Source organism: Opisthocomus hoazin, chromosome 1, assembly GCF_030867145.1.
Source record: "Opisthocomus hoazin isolate bOpiHoa1 chromosome 1, bOpiHoa1.hap1, whole genome shotgun sequence".
Classification (NCBI taxonomy): Eukaryota; Metazoa; Chordata; class Aves; order Opisthocomiformes; family Opisthocomidae; genus Opisthocomus; species Opisthocomus hoazin.
The window spans coordinates 81,317,783-81,338,105 of NC_134414.1; the positions used below are offsets into that span (position 1 = coordinate 81,317,783).

Consider the following 20,323-nt stretch of genomic DNA (forward strand, 5'->3'; position numbering starts at 1 on the left):
ACTAGACCATGCTGCTGAAATCTTTGTGATTACCATCTATGGAAAGAAAAGGTAGATGTTCTTTTCTCTTCCTGTCAATTCACTTTTTTAAAGATCTCAAATTAATTATGTTACTTCTGAAGTTTTTGTGAGTTCTGTTGCGAGTTTCACCATTGTCTTGGGGACTGAGACCTAGGCTGATTTATGTAGTAATCTCAACACCACTAGTCTCTTACGGGGATGAGCCAGGGGCTCCTCAGGTAATAGGGGCCGACAGGGAAACACTGGTGAAATACCGCAAAAGAATTAAGGGGTGTTCCTCTAAGAAGGTGGCACAGCTTACAGGTACTGAAGTACCTCTGCACCAGTGCGTGCAGTATGGGCGACAAACAAGAGGAGCTGGAAGCCACTGTGCTGCTAGAAAGTTATGACTTAGTTGCCATTACTGAAAACTGGTGGCACGAATCCCATGACTGGAGGATGGCTATCGATGGCTACAGGCTGTTCAAAAGGGACATGCAAGGAAGGAGAGGCAGAGGCGTTGCCCTCTACATCATGAAGTCAATACAGTGTGAAGAGCTGTTTTTGAAGAATAGCCATGAGCAGATAGAAAGCTTATGGGTGAGAAGCAGAGTGAGGCAACAAAGGGAATTTTGTGGACGGTGTCTACTACAGGCTGCACGATCAAAGGTAGCTTACTGAAGCCTTTTTACTCCATGGACAGGAGACTGTGCTCACAGGCTCTTGTCCTGCTGGGGGACTTCAGCCACCCCAACACCTGCTGGAAAAGTAGCATGGCGAGCTGTAGGCAATACAGTAAACTCCTGGAGTGTAATGAGGACAACTTCTTAAGCCAGGTAATAGACAGCCCTACCAGAGGGCATGTGATACTGGACTGCTGGTCACTAACACAAGTGAGCTCATCGGTGGCATCAAGATTGGAGGCAGGCCTGGGCTGCAGTGGTCACGCGTTGGTGGAGTTCTCAGTCCTGAGGGATAAGGGCCAGGCAAAGCGTAAAGTCAGGACCCTGAATTTTAGGAAAGCAGAATTCCAGCTGTTCAAGTAGTTAGTCAACAGGACCTGTGGGAAGCTGCCTTCAGGGACAAGGGACCAGATCAGAGCTGGCAGATCTTTAAGGATGCTTTCCATGGAGCACAAGAGCTCTTGATCCCCAGGTGTAAGAAATCAGGCAGGGAAGGCAAGAGACTGGCATGGCTGAGTCAAGACCTGCTGGTCAAACTAAAGGGCAAGAAGGAAATGCACAGACAGTGGAAGCAAGGGCAGGTATCCTGGGAAGGATGTAGGGCCGCTGCCCGGTTGTGTAGGGAGGGGGTCAGGAAGGCCAAGGCACATACGGATCTGAACTTGGCAAGGGATTCAAAGAATAGTAAGAAAGGCTCCTACAGGTATGTCAACCAGAAAAGGAAGGTCAGAGAGCATACCCCTCATGATGATCAAGACAGGCAAACTGGTATGAGGAGAAGGCTGAGGTACTCAATGACTTTTTTGCCTCGGTCTTCACTGGCAACCTCTCTTTCCACACCTCTCAAGTGGATAGACCTCAAGATAAGGTCTAGGGAAGCAAAGTGCCTCCCATTGTAAGAGAAGATCAATTTTGTGACTACCTGAGGACCCTGAACATATAAAAGTCTATGGGACCTGATGAGATGCATCCCAGAGTCCTGAGGGAATTGGCTGGTGTAGTTGCCAAGCGACTCTCCATGATACTTGAAAAGTCATCACAGTCAGGTGAAGTTCCTCATGACTGGAAAAAGGGAAACATTTCACATCTTTTTAAAAAGGGTAGAAAGGAGGACACTGGGAACTACTAACTTGTCAGCCTCACCTCTGTGCCTGGTAAGATCATGGAACAGATCCTCGCAGAGCTATGCTAAGGCACATGGAGGACAGGGAGGTAATTCAAGACAGCCAACATGGCTTCACCAAGGGTGACTCCTGCCTGACCAACCTGTTGGTCTTGTATGAGTGGGCAAGGGAAGAGCTACGGATGTCATCTGTCTGTACTTCTGTAAGGCCTTTGACACAGTCCCCCACAACATCCTTCTCTGTAAATTGGAGAGATATTAATTTGATGTGTGGATGAGGAATTGGTTGAATGGTTCCATCCAGAGAGTAGTAGTCAATGGCTCAGTGTCCAGATGGAGATCAGTGATGAGTGGTGTCCGTCAGGGGCCTGTACGGGGGCCAGTGCGGTTTAATATTTTCATCAATGACATAGACAGTGGGATTGAGTGCAGCCTCAGCAAGTCTGCAGTCAACACCAAGCTGAGTGATGAAGTTGACACACCCGAGGGACAGGGTGCCATCCAGAGGGACCTGGACAAGCTTGAGAAGTGGGCCCATGTGAACCTCATGAGGTTCAACAAGGCAAAGTGCAGGGTCCTGCACCTGTGTTGAGGCAATCCTTGGTGTCAATACAGGCTGGGGGATGAAGAGATTAAGAGCAGCTGGGCCGAGAAGGACTTGGGGCTGCTGGTGAATGAAAAGCTGGACATGAGCTGGCAACGTGTGCTCACAGCCCAGGCAGCCAATTGTATCCTGGGCTGCATCAAAAGAAGCGTGGCCAGCAGGGCGAGGGAGGGGATTCTGCCCCTCTACTCCACTCTGATGAGACCTCACCTGGAGCCCTGCGTCCAGCTCTAGAGCCCTCAGTGCAGGACAGACATGGAGCTGTTGGAGCGGGTCCAGAGGAGGCCACAAAGATGATCGGAGGCCTGGAACACTTCTATGAGGAAAGGCTGAGAGAGTTGGGGCTGTTCAGCCTGGAGAAGAGAAGGCTCTGAGGACACGTTATAGCAGCCTTTCAGTACCTGAAGGAGGCCTGTAGGAAAGATGGGGAAGATATTTTCAGCAGGGCTTGTTGCAATAGGAGAAGGAATAATGGCTTTAAACTAATGGAGGGTAGATTTAGCCTAGATATAGGGAAGAAATTTTTTACCGTAAGGGTAATGAAACACTGAAACACGTTGCCCAAAGAGGGGGGCCCCATCCCTGGAAACATCCAAGGCTGGGTTGGATGGCGCTCTGAGCAAGCTGGTCTAGTTGAAAATATCCCTTCTCACTGCATGGGGGTTGGGCTAGATGACCTCTAAAGGTCGCTTCCAACCCAAAGCTTCCAACCCTATGATTCTATGAAGGAGTTCCGATAATCCACCCTACTGTTCATGTTTAATTACTAAACTTACAGTGCTTAAATCACACTGCTGTCACAAGTTCTGGTATAAATGTTAAGGAAACTGAAGAGTATAGGATTTAGCAACTAATACTTATCAAAGACATACCAAACTAATAAATGCTTCTGAAACATTGAATTTATGTTGGTATGGTTGAGTATTGGGTAGAGTCTGACTTGGCTACTAGGCTGCCTCTACTTTCAGACCCTTAGCTGCTAGAAATCCAGTGCACTGAGAATGTCTGCAAAGGTATATTCCTTTTTATTTCTGAAACTGGTCAGTGAGGATTATGTACCAGTAGTAACCTGACTCTGTTTGCCTAGACTTATGTCCCATTGCGTTGAAGTTGCATACCTTATTACATTTGTCTGTCAACATTCAGGGTTTGGTTTGGTTTTGAGGGCTTTGTTGCCCTGGATTGTAAGCAGGAAGAGAGATTTATTTACTCTTTTTATCAGAACATAGAGGATCTGAGTGAACAAGACTGTGAGTCTGTGTTTCTTCTGCATTAGACTATATGAAATGTTGGAGCCTGGATGTCAGCTTTGATGTTGACTGAACACATGGCAGCCCCAGGCATATAGGGGCTGTGGTGGAAAGAAATCCATGAAGATGATGGAAGAATTAGAAGTGTTGAGCTTATCCCATGCATTTGACTTCATTTTTCATTCTGCTTTCAAACTCTGGAGCTCTTCCCATGCCATTGCAAAGCCAAGAACTCAAATAGTTCCCAGCTTCTTGCTCTGTGTCAGGCAGCCATACCCATCAGTTAATTTTAAACCTACTCAGCCTTTGTTGCTGGGGAAAGCTTAGGTTCACTTTTTATTGGTGTGGTTTCTTGCTTCAGCAGTGGAAAAATGTTCTTAGTGAGCAGGACTGGTGTTGTGTAAATATGGGGTGTAAATCCCATTAAGCCATGGATCGGGCAACTCCACAGTACATCACTGTGTTCATGCCTGCTGGAAAGCCTTGGCAGCAATGAGAGAGACCCCTGAGTTCTATTCCATTTACTGAGTCCAAAGAAGTGCCCAGGGTTTCTTCTGATGTTCTGTCTCTGTTCTTGAGTATTAAGTCACACGATGAGATGGGAAGAGACTTTCCTCCGTTGTGAGGATGCACATCTCTTCTTGCACTCAGCTCCAGGAGAGATGTCACATCTGTCACCACAAAACATAATGTCTGCCTTTTGTCCTCATAGAGGTGCCAGGAGGATAGGATGGAGCCAGTGGGAACCCACCTTGCTCTTCTGGTTGTGTAGGGTTGAGAAGGGTATTAGTGTTCCAATGATACAAGGCAGCGTGTGGCCTCTTCCTGTTTGAGGATGAGGACCCTGCTCGCCACAGACGGCTTGCAGCAAGGTCCGAGCTGAAGGGGGTGGGAAGGTTGTGGGCTGACGTTCCTGACGCTCCCTGTGCTGTGCGGGAGCTGAGGCATGCTGTCCCTGTGTGTGCTGCTGCCTCACCACGGCTGTGGCACTGGCAGCCAGGAGTGGTTTTCCTGCAGCTCCACTTAAGCCAAGAAGAACATGAGCCTCGAAAGGGTAAGAAATCCAAGTTCCTGTTGCTGTTGACAGTGTTACTGCATAATCCTGGTTCTGATCCTTAAAGAAGAATGCCTCCTCCTGTTGCTGTCTGGGGACTGAGGAGCCTCTGCGCTTACAGTATTTTAACCTGCAATTTTCTTTTTATCTCTTGGACTCAGCCTGCACTAGGTGACTCAGGAAGCAGCTTATTCATCCGAAACAACATCTTCTCTACAAGGGCAAAGCCAAGCCCTTCAATATGATTGCTGTGGTGCTTTCCATCTGCTTACTGCCTGCTGTGGTAAAGTAATTTTGATAATGTAAGAGTCATATTGCCAGAAGTAATTGATATTAGCAAGAAGTGGTTACCAAAGCTGTGACCATATCCATGTTTTCTTCTAATTGACTCTACCTTTATGGAGGAATTTGTTCAATGACCTAGAATAAGAGCATATACATGATTAGGTATGCATATAAAAAACATTTGAAATGTTATTTGGAAGCATCATCTTGAAAGGTGTTAGAGAAAATGGGAATTTTTTCAGTGACTTCCAAAATTATGAGCACAGGACGGTACCAGGGACCACAAGGCTTTAAAGGCAAACCAATGAGAGCTAATCACTGATCAGTGCTACCTGGACATCACACCAGTGTCAGCTTTAGGGCAGTTCTTGAACATGAATAGGATCATGTAACAGACTATTGCAACTGCTCATGTTTGATAGTAGAGGTGGAGGTGTTAGATTCTGTATAAGACAGCAATTTAACCAACGGGTTTGGCAGATGCCTTAATTCATAAAAGAGTGAGCAGAATTGACCACTGATGTCTTGTATTGCTATAGAAGTTAAGGAGATAGTTTTATTGTAATTAAGAGGAAATATATTTATTGCCTGTGTTTTGATCTGGTATCCTGCCTTTGAGGTTTGGTTATAATCTGGATACAACACCCAGTTCATTACCCTTATGTTGCATTCTGTTCATCTGGTCCTTCCTCAGGCCAGGGAACGTGTTATTTGCAGAATGTATCTTTTGCTGCCTCACAACAAATTTGCACAGTTCTCTCTAGTGTTTGTATAAAGCAGCAAGTTAGTTGCAGTTGATCCTTCAGAACTGACTGTGCTGAACAGATCTATCTAGTGTCTGACATTCCTACACATGTAGATATTATTATTGTTAAAAGGAAGTGTACCTCTTACTTTTTTTGTATTTAATCTGACACCGGCCTCTTGAGGCTTATCTGAAATGGCATGCACCACCATCCTTTCTTCTTTAACCACAGCACAGAAGATTAATTTGATCTAGTTCCCCCTCACATGCTACATCTCCTGAATACATCTCCTGCTGCCTCACAAAAAAAATTCATAGGTTAGCTCAAACAAATGCTTTTACACTTGCACTGTGGCACCTGTGAAGTGTCCTTGAAACTGGACTGGTTATCCAGTTTGTTTGGATTGATGACCCTCACGCCAGGTCTTCCCCAGAATTCTGCGTATGATCCCAAATATCTGCCTGTAAGGGCACTGCGGAATTGCCTAGTGGTGTCTGTTAGTTTCTACTTTAACTGGAAAAGGGAAGGACTGGCAAAGTCTTTCTCTTCTGCGCACTCCACCTGACGTGGCTTGCAAACAGCATACGACTGTAAAAAACATTTGAGGAGAGTCACCAGGTAAAAGGACTTGAGGACTGCTTGCCCACGCCAAGCCATAGGGACACTTCTTTCTAAAGCTCTCTTTTTGAAGAAGTGGAGGAGAGGATTGTCAGATTAGCAAGTGTAAAATGGCCTGTGCAAGGCAGTTACGTGACCACTGATTGCTGTTGTGATGCTTAATAGAGCAGTAGTCATTTCTGGCATGAGGGCGTGCCTCAGCTGCTGTTCATCTTGGTTTTCTTTCTGCATCTCTCTATAAAAAATAAAATCAGGCTCTACAAATAAAATCAGGTGCAGTCAAAAACTGACAGAAGCGATAGTTGTGTTACTAAGGAAACGCGTCTATTCTGAAACATGAGGCTTAGAAGTCATAAAAAAGAAAATGATCTTTTCAATGAAACTGGATGTTCTGTTTCAAAGAATAAGTGTGATACTGGATGTCTTGGCTTTGTAGGATTCTTTACAAAAAAAGGCGAGGGGGGGCACAAACCGTATTATCTTCATGCACTTCCAGGCCACTGATGTAAACTGGGCATACTTAGAGGCTTAATAATGGTAGCAAGGGACAGTTGTTTCCATATTGGCATTACTGAAACTCATTATTGTAGTCACATCCCTGAGATCTGTACTTGTTGCTTATAAGGAAGGTTGCATGTGTGAAAATAGTGTCATCTGCCATTTCTTACTGGCAGACATTAATTTTACTAAATCTGCTTTTCTTATAGATCATTTCTTACTTTCAGATGTTATGCAAAAATGATGTAGATATTTTTTTGTGTAGTATTTGTCTGTAATGAGTCATTTAGGCAAAGAAAAATTCATCACCAAAATAGAACTGTGGAGGTAAAGTAACAGCCTTAGTCTATGCGTGGTCTAAGCTCTATAACAAAAACCTTGATGAGGTTTTTAGAGAAAGCAAGCCATTGCAATTTCATCTTCATGAATGCATTTGTAGCTTAAAAGGAGCTTAGACTTTAAGCCTCACTAACAATTTACTTGGAAACAGCAACACACTGTGTGGCTTTGCATGAATCTGCTGTGGGTTATCTGCAACTCTCCTCCCCTACATCTTGCTACTGGTAGTAATCCCATTAGATGATTACATCTAGTGTCCTCAACAGACAGATTTAGTCATAATTTAAAAAGTACTTCGAGTGGGTTTAATTAACTGTGTGGTCATTTTATTACCAGAGCATCTCATACCCTATAACTTTGCCTTAAGTGAAGTCAATTTATGTCCCATTAGGACATGCTATTCTACAGTTTTGCAGATAACCATCTGTTATTTAGTCAAAACTACAAGAACCAAGGGTTAAGCATTTTCATACTAATGAGTCTTTAATGCAGCTGTGCTAAATGTCACTGTAATATCTGATACCAATCTGTGGCTGAGTCATTTGAGGGAAGTGGTTCATGAGCTGGTGAGCAGCAGCTAGCTCTTCCTAGAGTTGTTTTGTTTAGCTCAACAGAAGAGAAATGTATACATCAGGGTGGCGAGCATTTGCTTCCACTGTGGCTGATGGACTGGATCTGAATAGCTGTCATGATCCTGGGAGCGGGAAATCTTTATGCTTGGGCAAAATTGCACCAATTTTCTTGTCAGTAGCAGGCAGGCAGAATTGGCCTTTAGCAGAGAAATATTCTTATTTTCCTACAGCTTTCTAATCTTTCAGCTAACAATATTTGTCTTTGACTAGTGATATTTATCTATGTATAATTTGTTTTTATATTTTAACCAGAGGAGAGGGAAAGCTGTTGAGGGAAAGAAGTTAGCCTGGTCTAACTTCTAACTTTAACTAACATTAACATATGGATGGAGACTGAATGAGAAGTTTTTGAGCTTTCTTTCCAGTTAAACTGTCTTTGGAATGGATGTGAAGAACTGAAAAGCTCTGTAGCATGTTCACTAAGAGTGGGTCTAGATTTGGGCAAGTGAATGAACTCTGTAGACTTGCACTTAGTACATAGGCAGATGGAAGTTCCTAAATAGAAAACGAGATTGTGCGCTCTCCTGGAGGTGGGGATAGCAGGGGAAGATGTCCATTATGAATGTAGCTGAGTCCTTGGAACCTGTTGTCCAGGCTTTTCCTTCAGAGAAACCATGTCTTGTTAGATGCAAGCTGTGCAGATCCACAGTCACTTTGGCAGAGAGGTGTGTTGTGATTTCAGCCTCCATGTTCTGCCAAACAGAATATTAGTGTCTAACCTGTACTGAACAGTGAAGTCTGGTGAGGTAGCAAGTCGATAACACTGTATCTACGGGCAGCGTTGGCCAGGATGAGGAGGTCTAAGTGTTTCTACGGTTTGGTGTTTGCTGTAACTTTTGTATGTTCAGGCATAGTGTTTTGGTAACACAGGACACCCCGTGGTGTGAGAACCTGGGGAATAGATCCTGTTTCTGAGTTGTGTACTGAGGGGAAAAAGGCTGATAACTGCAACATCTGCCTACTAACTTGAACAACTAACTCTTAAAGTAAGTTGCTGTTTCACTAGTGGCTAAAAGAAATATGACATCTTTTGGCTGAAGTGTAAGGATCTGAATGGAAAACACAGATTCACAGAAGGATTGTACAGTGGAGCTTTTCAATTGAGATGGTTACACTGCATCCACAAAATGGTCAGAAGGAACATGTGGAAAACTTTATACTGGCCTGTTTCTTCTAAAATGAGGCAAGTTTAAAAGAGAAGCACAGAACTAACCTTCAGCAGCAGCGTACAAGTATAACCCTACTTCCTAGGAAGGAAGAGAACATTAAAATGTTGTGTTGAGACAGATTTGTAAAATGCAGTCTCTAAACATACACCAAGCTAATGTACACAAAATGTTGAGCTGTGTGTTGATAACTGTATTGCTCAAGTTTTGCCCATTAACTTCATTGATGAAGCATGGAGAAAGCTGCAACTGAAAAAAATGGTATTTTGTAACATTTTGCCATCACTGTATTTCCTAAATCAGGTCACATTTAAAGTTGCCTGAAGGGTCACTGAATGTGTAGTGTAAAAACTGTGAGTCTTCCCTTGGTGGAAAGGGTCTTTTCTCACCTGAGAGTTGCAGCATCTGCCCAGAAAGGCAAGATGGCAGGCATCTACAAGCTGGAGCAACGGACAGCGGGGCAGAGAGTTTTCAGGAAACTAATCCAGGGTTTTGATCTTCCGATGAAAACTGGCACTTGGCGGTCATTTCATTGTTTCTTCCCAAGGACTTTCTGCATGATCCTGGTTAGTTTTGCAGAGAAGGGGAGGAAGACTGTGGCAGCCAGCTGGAAAATGTAGAACATTTTTTCATCCCTCAGGACCCTGCTCTGCCAAAACATGGCAAAGCACAAGTAGGACATCCCTGCCCATCATCACTGGCAGCTATCAAACAGGCATTGCTGTCTAAGCCAGAATGTGCAGAGACCTGCAAAATATGGAGAAGGGACAAAAGTAGATTTAATTCCTTGTAGACTTCACCTGAGTAATCATTGTCAGAGCAAACTAGTCACTGCGACAAAGCAGCACAGCAAATAGACTCTTACAGCTTCTCTTCAGACTGGCTGCTTCTGCCCTTAGGGATGGGGTGTATCCTACTGCCAGCCCCAGGGTCATCTGGAGCTGTGTCCATCACAGTAGTTTCAGCTCCCCTCTGGCAATGCCCCTGTGTTTCTTTTATCCTTTCTGTGGGTACAGCTTGAAAACCAGGCCAGGGAAGCACACCCAAGTTTTCCACACCCGGGTGGAAAGCATTCCAGGCACAGACTGTGGTGGAATGCTTTCTTCAGCTCGTTGGGTGGACTCTGCTCTCAGATTATTTCCTCTGCAGCTCTTGCCTGCTGTATAGTAGTTGTGCCAGTCATTTTCCTTGCACGAGTGAGATCTGAGGCCCTGGGCCCATGACCTGGACCCAAGGTTGAGCAAATCTTTGTTTCAGCGTAGTGAAGATAAGTGCAGTGGATACGCTTGAGTGAGGGGTGAGTGGAATTAGGGCCGTGGGAGATGCCAGGCTTGGCCAGGAGTATGCCGTGGCTGCTTTGAGCTGAGCTGATACTCGTTCACTCTTAAATCCCTGTGAATGTCCACATCTCACTTGAAGTGAATTGCCGAAGTGTTGTCTTTCTCTGGGGTCACGTCATTGGGCTGACTGACATATGTAAGAATTTCTATTCTTGGGAAGTCTTCCAGCGTCAAAGTGCCAGGCTGATGGAGTAGGGCTGCTTTTGAACAAGCGCCGAGTAACACTCTGCTTTGGTTTATGAACTCCTGGTGCATTGCACTGAGTTCAGGTTCTTGATGCTGCTCTGTAATGATTTCTGTTTTGCCTGTTACAAGCTTTCGAGCGCTTCTGCAGCACCTGTGTGTTAATCGACCGCTGAACTGACAATACAAGCTTTAATCTGCGGTGCTTCTTCAGCCTTGTACTTGATGATGGAAGAGCCAAAGAAACAGCTAAACCTGGTGGAAAGACCCACTGAAGCCAAATAACTTAGCTAACACGGTTTTGTAACCAGCATGTTTCTCAGAAGCAATAAGATTAAGTGGGTCAGGTGGTGTGCTGTGTGCCTGGTGGAAAGAAGCTTATTTAAATGAAGAGAGGCAGAGAATCTGTGCCTCAGTGCAGAAAGAAGATGGGTTCCACAGAAGACCTTGACTACCCTCAACTCATCTTGCAATACAACAGTGGATTTTTAGTCTCAAAGGTAAGAAATACAACTCAGTCTTGGACAGATGTCTAAGAGTATGTAGACAGAAATATTCAAGGATCTCACTTTGAGTCCTGAATGTAAGTCTTTGGAATGAAAAACATCTCATACAAAAGCATCCTGTCTGCTCATCTAGACAGGAAGGAAATTTGAAAAGTAAAAGGATTTGAAAATGGCCTGACCCCTCAGGATAGATTTAGCATTTGTTGAGACTTCTCTGACCTTTGGAGGCTTGGATGAGTAGACCTTGTCTCTGCATGAGACTTTATAAAAAACACAGGGATTTATAGCTGAGAGCTTGCTGTCCGAGTGCCTTAAATGTGGAAGGTTCCTTTGATGGTGGGATTTCTTCTCACTTTTCATTTCTGGAGTTTTAGAAATAGAAGGCTGCCTGGAATTGCCTTTTGCCCTCCCTGTTAAGCCATACAAAGAACAAGATTTTTCAAATATCTTCTCAAAGAATTTCCTTCCCTCTCCCATGGTTTGTCTGTAAGTATTATGCAGAAGCCTTACCTTAAAAACTTCTGTCATTGCCTTTTCAGGTGAAAGAAAGAGTCTGGTAAAATGACAGTTATTGCAAACAGCATTTGATTAAGGCACAAAGGTAGAACTAGTAGTTCCACTTTCCTTAATATTTACTGATGTTGTTTGGTTTTGTGTGTTTGTAAGCACATAGGCATAAAATTATAATATCCAATGCAGTGGAGAATTTTTCCTCATTTACTATTTAGTTACCTTTCCTGTTGTCCCTTGCTGCACCTTTGGCCAACAACAAAGGAATGCTCTTTGGGTTGTGCAAATACTGCTGCATCCTAAGGCTTCTGAAAGGCTGAGCTGACAGTAAAGGGTGCCCAGTGCTTTCCAGTTAACACTGGTACTGTTTTTGTGAGAAACAATCTCAACTTTGGTTAAACCATGTTCTTAATGAGGGTAAAAGGAGCTTCCCATGGACTTTATCAAATCATTGTAGAGTTGATGCCTTTGTTACTGTTTTAGACATGTTTGTGTGGCCAGAGAAATAACTAATACTTGTAAATTTGACGGTGTCCAGCTAAAGAAGGATGTTTTTCTCATGTATGGTACATATGTCTGTCTGAAGGTTGAGGGTTGTTCCTGGAGATATTTCACACCTTCCTTCTCTGTGAAAAGACAAGGCAATTCTTCTGGCTTGAATGAAGCACTCCTTTTGGCTGTGGTGAACCTCCCTGCCTCAGGGAGACCACTGTAGTCATGCATGTCAGTGTCTGAAAACAGGGTCCATAGCGTGAGATATTCCCCTCTGCTGCAAGCCACAGGAGAGTCTCCAGGGTTCATTGGAGCGTACATTAGATGCTTTGTCAAAGAACAAAAACAACAGCAGAAAAACCCACCACCACCCAGTCTTGACTTTGTGCTCTCCAGGCAGAAATCAAGAGAGACTGTGAGAACGTTCTCTGAAGCTAAGGAAGAGGCAGGAACATTCACACCCGAAACCTGGTCTCTAAATGTGAATCTTTGTGAGCCAAAAACATTGGTTGGCTTCACCAGAAAAAAAAAGTGAAAAAAATCTATGCTAGAAGCACTGTATGGTATTATCGATGTCCACAGAAGCTTGAGTTTAATCATTGGTCTCATTTATATGAAATATGGATTTACCTGAAAAAAATATTATTATGTGTGTATTTTCTCCAACAAAGCAGCTTTAGAAATGCAATAGGCATTGGTGCTATCACCTGATCTCTTGCTCCCACCTTTCCTTACCCCCAGGTTGTGTTCACTGCCTGTGAGTTGGGGGTGTTTGATCTTCTGCTGGAATCGGGAGAGCCTCTGTCTTCAGATGCCATTGCTGCGCGCTTGGGTACCAGCACCACGGGCATGGAAAGACTGCTGGATGCTTGTGTGGGGTTGAAGCTCTTGGCAGTAAAGCTGACACAAGTAGGAGGTAATAAAGGGCAGAAGAAGGGGAAGAAAATAAAAGACTTAAACCTGTGAGGTTTTTGAAAGTGAGGTGAGGTGTGTGGGGGGAGGTGATACCTAGTGTCAGGCCAGTTACTGTAGCTGGAAGGAGGAGGGAATTGCTTGAGAACACCATCCGCTCTTCAACTGGATGAGAAGCAGCAAATGTCAACAAGATGTAAAGTGAAGGTGAAGGGCTCTATATCCCTAAACTTCTTTGTGAAAGAGCCTCAGGTGACCTTGGAGAAGATATTCAGAGTCTCTGCAGAGCTGGTCTCAAGAAAACTCTGAGGTTGGTCATGATTTTAAACCTTAAAACAAAATGCCAGGGTGGATGGGCAATAGCATGATTTAAAAACACGTTTTGGTTTTCTTTGGGGTTTTACCACTGCGTGAAGTATTTTGTTAGGATGCTGATCTGAGCTGAGAGGTAATGTAAGTTTGCCCTTGCTTCACAGATGTTGAGTCCATGTGGTCAGAAGGGTTCTGTGGTCAGGACTAGCCAGAGTCTTAAAAGTTGTGTCACCTGCTCTGGCTTGTGTTGCCTTGCCGTGTTTTAGGGCTTACAGTATTTGCCCAGTGAGTTCAGGGAGAACAGGCTCTATCTTTAATTTTCCTTTTGTATGCCAGTCCCATGGGCGAGTGATACCCCTGCAGATGCATTGGAGGCAGTGGGGGAGATTTCTGTGAGTCCTTTGGGTGTTCATCTGTCTGCAGAAGGTCCTGCCCTAGTGAACAGAGAGAGGGTAGGTGTGGTTGGCATGCTGTTTTGGGAACTTGTCTCCCAGTTGCTGACCTTGTTGACCGGAAACGTCTGCAAGGGCTTCTCATTTAAATAGAGCATACAAAAAGCTTCCTCTGGTGGTAGAAACCTATAGGTAAATTATGACACTTGTAATGCATTCCTCTTGCTGTTCTTGAAGGAAATTCTTGGTGCTGGAGTAAGGGCAGGCAGATAGTGTTTACTCACATTGAATGGGGCAATGCACATTTCAGCAACCCTCACCCACTGCTCATTGCAGTGGAAGGATTGATTGTAGAAGCAATGTGTTTCTCTCTTTGGTCATATAGACATCTTCTGGTGATAAGTACCATACTGTGTGATAGGCTAGGTGAGGTGGTATATTGTAGATATTAGTAAGTAAATATATTTCACCCTTTAGCCCTTTACAGAAACACAGAAATCTCCAACATCTACCTTACAAAATCAAGTCCAAAGTCTCAGTATCATATTATGATGTATTACTCCAATACAGTCTACTTGTGCTGGCACTATCTGGCTGATGCTGTGAGGTAAGGAGGAGTGTTGTGCGCTGTCTGTTGCAGATGGCTTTGTGGCATCTGTGTGGCTGCTCTTAGAGTGGTGTGTTGCTGGGGAAGGGCATAATGAAGATGGTGGCTGGTTCTCAGAAAGAAAATCCAAGAGATCATTTTGGCTATTAACACATAGCCAGTATTTGTTCTTGGTTTTTTCTTTTTTTACCGTTTGTGTGTATTCTTGTTTTCCATTCCTTCTGATGGTGGAGATGATCTAGGAATCGTAATCTGTGTGTTTGACCTTCAGGAAAGCACTTGATCATTACAGTGGCTGTTACCTGAGGAGGCATCAACAAAGTGAATGATGAGTAATGATGGCTAAGGATACTTCTGTTCCAAAGGTGTATAGCAGTAGTTTAATATGGGGCTGGAGTCTCAGTTGTCCCAGTCAGATCAATTGATGATCACATATGGTTGTGATGATTGCACCAGTCTTGCACCTTTACCTGAGATGTGTTCCCATAAATCATAGAATCATAGAATAGTTTGGGTTGGAAGAGACCTTATAGATCATATAGTTCCAGCCCCCCATGCCATGGGCAGGGACACCTCATAGAATGAGAGAATCATAGAGTGGATAAGACTTTTAAGATCATCAAGTCCAACTGTCAGCCCAACACCACCATGCCTACTAAACCATGTCCTGAAGTGCCACATCTACATGTTTTTTTAACACCTCCAGGGACGGTGACTTAACCACTTCTAGTGGCTCTGAAAAGAGCCTTTGGGTTCTAAATACATTAACCTATCCCAGAAATTGAAGTTTAGCCACCAGAACTGTACAGGGTGTGTCTCTGGTGCTTGAGGGCATAGACCACGTCCATGGCCGTGACTGTCTTCCCCTTGGCATGCTCAGAGTATGTGATGGTGTCATGGAACACATTCTCCAGGAAGACCTGCAACATCCCATGCATCTCCTCGTAGATGAGCTCCAAGGTGTGCTTCACGCTGCCGAGCCACGCGGCGGGTGGCTGGCTTGGTGATGCCCTGGATGTTGTCACACAGCAGCTTGTGGTGGCGCTTGGTGCCCCCCTTGCCGAGCCCCTTCCCACCCTTGCATCTGCCAGACATGGTCTCATCCCACTTGACACAAGCAACCTTCCACTAGACCACGTTGCTCAAAGCCCCATCCAACCTGGCCTTGAAAAGAACCAGTCATTCTTCTGAAAGGTTGCAAAATATATCGGCATATTTTGGGGTGGCAAAAGAGGGTGACTTTACAGCCATTATAAACAGGGTGGCATAATATTCTGTAAAAAGTTGAGCACCTTCCACAGTGATGACCTAGCTGAAACTACAGCGCTGAGGTGTGTTTGGGTGAAAGAAATCCACACTCATATGCTTTTGTTGGTTGCTATTTTAGAGAAGGAAGAAACCAGTATGAAAGAGTTTTTGGTGTTTCATCTAAAGACCCTTTTGGAGCAATGTACAGGTAATCATTAGTGTATTTATAGAAATTTTATTCTTATTGTAGAGCAAATTAATGTTTTTAATTATGGCTCAGGATATTTAAACATGATGATGTGAGAATCACCATCATCAGAACCATCATGCAGCATTTTTCTTTCTCAACATATCCATTACTGGGACAGTGTCTGATATTTTGAATAGAAATGCATCATTTCCCATTCTGAATAACATATCACAGGTCTCTGGCACAGAGGCAATGGTAGTTGAAGGAAAAAAAAATCCCTTGGAAGCCTGAGAATTAGCAGCATAATACACTCTTGGAGTTCGCTAGTCTTAATTCCCTATTTAAATGCATGAATGCGTATCTGTACCCTTCTGCTATGGTTAAGACTTGAGGTAGGTTTATATGCAAAGAGAATGTATTCAGTGTCAATAAAACCAGAGATTAGTGTTTGAGTTAAAACTTGTAATAACAGTTATATGATCAGAATCACCAAGGATATTGTAAGTTACCCTTTCTATGTGCTGTGTCTGTTTGCATTATTAGATCAGAAGAAGAAATGTTGAAATTCATGGCTGGACAGAACTCAGTATGGAGTATATGTGGCAGAGATGTTCTTGCTGCATTTGACCTTTCCCCTTTCACGCACATTTTTGACCTGGGAGGTGAGAGTCAGTAGATTGATAAGCCTCTGAACTGTTGTCTTTTACAAGCTCTGAAAAGAAAAGTAATTCCGATGTTGTATGATGGACAGAGTAATGGAAAGCAGGACATATCTCAGCAATAAAAAGAGCTTTTTACTGTCTTGGTTGGATTAAAAAGAGAAATGTGAGAGTGGTGAGAGCATTAGGAAGCTGAATGCTTTTCACTAGAGTCTCACTTGCGTGAGTAGTGGCTTATCCCCTTGTGTATGTGTCAGGTTTGGCATAGTCTTGTCCCTTGCTTGATACATTCTTCCAGTGCCAGTCTCTTTCCCTCCTCTACTTCAGTTGGTGTCATTGAGATATTGTCTGCAGCCTTTTACCTTGCAGCACTCCACTGTCCCAGTGCTGCCAGGATTCATGGAATGTGTCATGATCCATCACTGCTTCCCCAGCACCTGTTTAAGTGGCTCTGTTTTTCGTTTCCCACCTTCCAGCATCCACAGCTCGGTCTGGCTGAGGGGGTGCGTAGGAGCTGTGAGAGCTGGGGCTGACCCCATAAACCTGTGTGCTGGGGGCCCTGAAGCTTCCTTCCTGAAGAGCAAATGGAGACGGTGGCCTCTCCTGACCCTCCTCTTACCTTTTAGTAACACCTGGGAAGCAAATGTACCTTGCCAGCTGCCATGAGGCTGAACGCCCTGTTGCCTGCATCGCTTCATGGGGATGTTGCTGAACAGGTTTGCTTTGTGTCAGAGCTGACCTTCTTTTGCTCTCCCCAAAGGAGGTGGAGGAGCTTTGGCCAGGGAGTGTGCTGCTTTGTACCCAAATTCCACCGTCACAATTTATGACCTGCCGAAAGTTGTGCAAATGGCCAAAGAACATTTTATCCCCCCTGAGGAGCGTCAGATCGCTTTCCACGAAGGTAGGTGCAGACAGAGTGTAATGTCATCCCAGCTGTTGCTCCTGAGCTCCTTGTCTACACTTAGAGGTCCCATACTGGAGGCTTAGGTCTCCAGATGCCCCTTACGTGGGCAGAGCTGCAGACTGCATCTTCCCCAGCCGAGGTCTGCAATCCATTGCTACCGCAGGGCTGTTCCAGTTGTGCACCTGCAGCTGCCTTCTCTCAGAGACAGGACTCAGTTATTCAGCAACCCAGAAGCTCTTTACTCCTGAACAAAACTATTTGATTTCTTCAGAACAAGGGTACTTTAACAAAAAAAAAAAAAAAAGTCCTGAAATTTTGAAAAACTTCCATGCTGTGTTATGAATCTTCCTAGCACTCCCTTTTCTCCTGTGCAGACCTCCTGGCAGATGTGCGGGATGCCAGGCCTGCTCTCAGCCAGGGGGTTTTCCTTCTCTGGTCATGATTGATTGACTTTCAAATCCTAAGATATTTCAGGCTTGGAATGTGGGCGAGATAGCCCGTATTCCTGTTGCCCAGTCGTCATGGTCTTTGCACCATGTATGATGAAAATTAATGTAAGGGCATCTACTTTTCAATGTTTTCAGAAATCTTCAAAGTGTTGGAATGACTTAATATTTCTTGAAGCTCTGAGAGAGGAGAGAAGCCTTTGAGGGAGGAAGGGAGTGTATAAAAACAAAGCTGGAGAAACACAGGAAATGTTATGTGTGCCAGTGATGCAAATAAATGGGAGCAGAAACAACAAAGTAAGATGCGGAGGGAAAACTATGAATTCAGTACACCAGGTGCTGAACAAAAGGCATGATGATGAAGCTAGTGGTAGGAGGTGAGAGAGCTGTATTTTTTCCTTATGGATTTATGATGTAGCTCTGTGGTTACTGAAGGTTTTTGAAAATTTGCTTAGATAAGAGATTTTTTTTCCCTTTTATTCCATGGCAGTCTATCACAGAAAACATGAGAAACTGTCTTTTCTTTTTAATGCTTTTTGAATCTGAATTCCCATCATTGAAGAAAACTGAGACTCAAATGTTTTCCATTGCATCAATGGCTGTTCTAGATGAGCTACTGCTTTTAAACATTTCAGACCTTCTGGAGACTGAACAAGAACAAAATCCCCTGTGCAGTGCCACAGAGGACTTTTAGCTGGTAACTATGTTGTTGTTTGATGGGGGTAATGGGCATGGTCAGCCCAGAGTCTTTAGAACTGAACAGAACTGAAAATATTTGCTTAACTTGGCCCTCTGTGTTTTAGGGGTTTTGTGTGATACATGTATTCTTGCTTTACAGGAGACTTCTTTAACGATTCAATTCCAGAAGCTGAACTCTATATTTTATCCAAGATACTGCACGACTGGGATGATGACAAATGCAGGCAACTGCTGGTGAAAGTCCACAAGGCTTGCAGACCTGGTAGGTATGAGCTCTTGAAGGACAGGGAGGCTCTCGCCTAGCAGTTATATGAAGCACACCAGTCTCGATGTGCAATTTTGGTGCCAGTGTTTCAGTGCAGGGGTTTCTTGGTTTAGTATTTTCCTTTTTTATGCCAGCCATCTGCAGCCTGGTCTAAGTTTTCATTATCTGACTTCCAGTTTTAGTCTCCTCCACGGGGACTCCTCTTTCAATATATTTAGATATAAAGACTGAGGATTTGGGGAATTGCTTAGAGAGACAGGTGTGTATGTCATAGTAGAAATCCCATTAAGCATCACATTGAACCCTCAAGCTTTGAAAACACCGCCTACAGAACTGAGTTCTCAGCAAAATCAGTAAGCCCAGCTGCTGCGGATTTCAGCTGAGAGAAGAGAGGATTTCCATCCCCTTCAGGCCTGGTACGTCAGCACCTCAGTAGCCAAGCATGCCTCATGCTCCAATGCTTTTGCTCTTTCATTGTCTTCTGTGATGCTGAAATATGACTTAACATAGCGGCTGCTTCTTCCTGAAACTAAAGGCTAGGATCCAGTCTACTAACTCAGCTGAAAAATATCTCATCTTTTCAGAGCTCAGCATGTGTTTTATTTCTCTTTATTTGACCAGGTGGTGGAGTGCTGCTGGTTGAATCCCTTCTGAATGAGGACAAAAGTGGGCCTTTAGAAACCCAACTGTACTCGATGAATATGTTGGTCCAGACAGAAGGAAAAGAGCGAACGGCAGCAGAGTACAGCAAGCTCCTTGAGGCAGCTGGCTTTGGAGAGATTCAGGTCAAGAGGACTGGAAAACTCTATGATGCTGTTTTAGGAAGGAAAGGATAGTATCTCCTGTATATACCTTATAAGACAGAGTAAGTGGAGAAATGTAATATTCTCTTCTTAGAAGACAATTAACTTAGCTTTTAGTTAAGAGAGCCAGTTTTTTGTAAGCTGATTCATTGTCAGGAGAATCACTGACGGTAGACCTTGAGCGTGCATGGACTGTGAAGCTGGCAGCCTTTGGCTCTGGAATGGAGAGAAAGAAATCAACACCTGTTCCGCAAGAAATAACCCATGAAAGAAATGTGCAGTGTGTCTGATTCAGATTCTTTGCTATTTTAATACTGTATCTGACAAAAAACATAGCTGAATTTGTACTTGGATTCCTGCAAAATAAAACTGATTGCTGTACTGGGCTCTGTTAACTGCATTTCTATTGCTGGGGAATTGATATAGTATAGGCAGACCAAATTATGTCTCCTTTTTCAGAGTCCCAGGAGAAATACTGTCTGAACATGGAGTATGGCATGAAAAATGATATTTTTTTACTTTCTCTAGATTTTGATTTAAGTTACAAAAAATAAGTTAGTATCTTGATGACTGGCTGAAGCCCAGTGATGATCTTTACAGGGCAGGCCCCGAGATGATAGCTGAGAGGGAGAATGATGCAGCCAAGTCATTCAGCTGCACACTGGGGAAGTCCTTACTGCATGTCTCCTGCTACTTCTTTAAATCATTTGCCCAAGAAAAACCTGCCATGACCCACCCAGCTTTTGGAAGCAGAATTACAAATTACTGAAGTGAGGAGCATTTGGAGAAGGCATCAGAAAGTCACTCTCTGGAGTCATGGCTTGACTACTAAGAGTATTTGCACATTAAGCTGGATA

The 20,323-nt window shown here is 43.9% G+C and overlaps 2 protein-coding genes across 2 annotated transcripts; one reads left to right on the forward strand and one right to left on the reverse strand.

Moving 5' to 3' along the window:
• Positions 1-4,914: 4,914 nt before the first annotated feature.
• ASMT (acetylserotonin O-methyltransferase) lies at positions 4,915-19,727 on the forward strand. The gene is made up of 8 exons (XM_075427704.1): positions 4,915-4,997; positions 12,771-12,945; positions 14,123-14,252; positions 15,640-15,708; positions 16,234-16,352; positions 17,110-17,250; positions 18,538-18,660; positions 19,285-19,727. The coding sequence occupies exons 1-8, from the start codon at positions 4,956-4,958 to the stop codon at positions 19,497-19,499; spliced, it is 1,014 nt and encodes a 337-aa protein (XP_075283819.1). The 5' UTR covers positions 4,915-4,955; the 3' UTR covers positions 19,500-19,727.
• Positions 15,041-15,347, reverse strand: LOC142362141 (histone H4 type VIII-like). The gene is given in 2 exon segments (XM_075427718.1): positions 15,041-15,230; positions 15,232-15,347. Coding segments are annotated over 2 exon segments (306 nt in total).
• Positions 19,728-20,323: the final 596 nt, after the last annotated feature.

Excerpts from the sequence above, each read along its gene's own strand:
- ASMT (XM_075427704.1), top strand. The coding sequence starts at position 4,956 with ATGATTGCTGTGGTGCTTTCCATCTGCTTACTGCCTGCTGTG. Across the intron at positions 15,709-16,233 it reads CCTTTTGGAGCAATGTACAG|ATCAGAAGAAGAAATGTTGA; the intron begins GTAATCATTAGT and ends TTGCATTATTAG. Across the intron at positions 18,661-19,284 it reads CCACAAGGCTTGCAGACCTG|GTGGTGGAGTGCTGCTGGTT; the intron begins GTAGGTATGAGC and ends TTATTTGACCAG.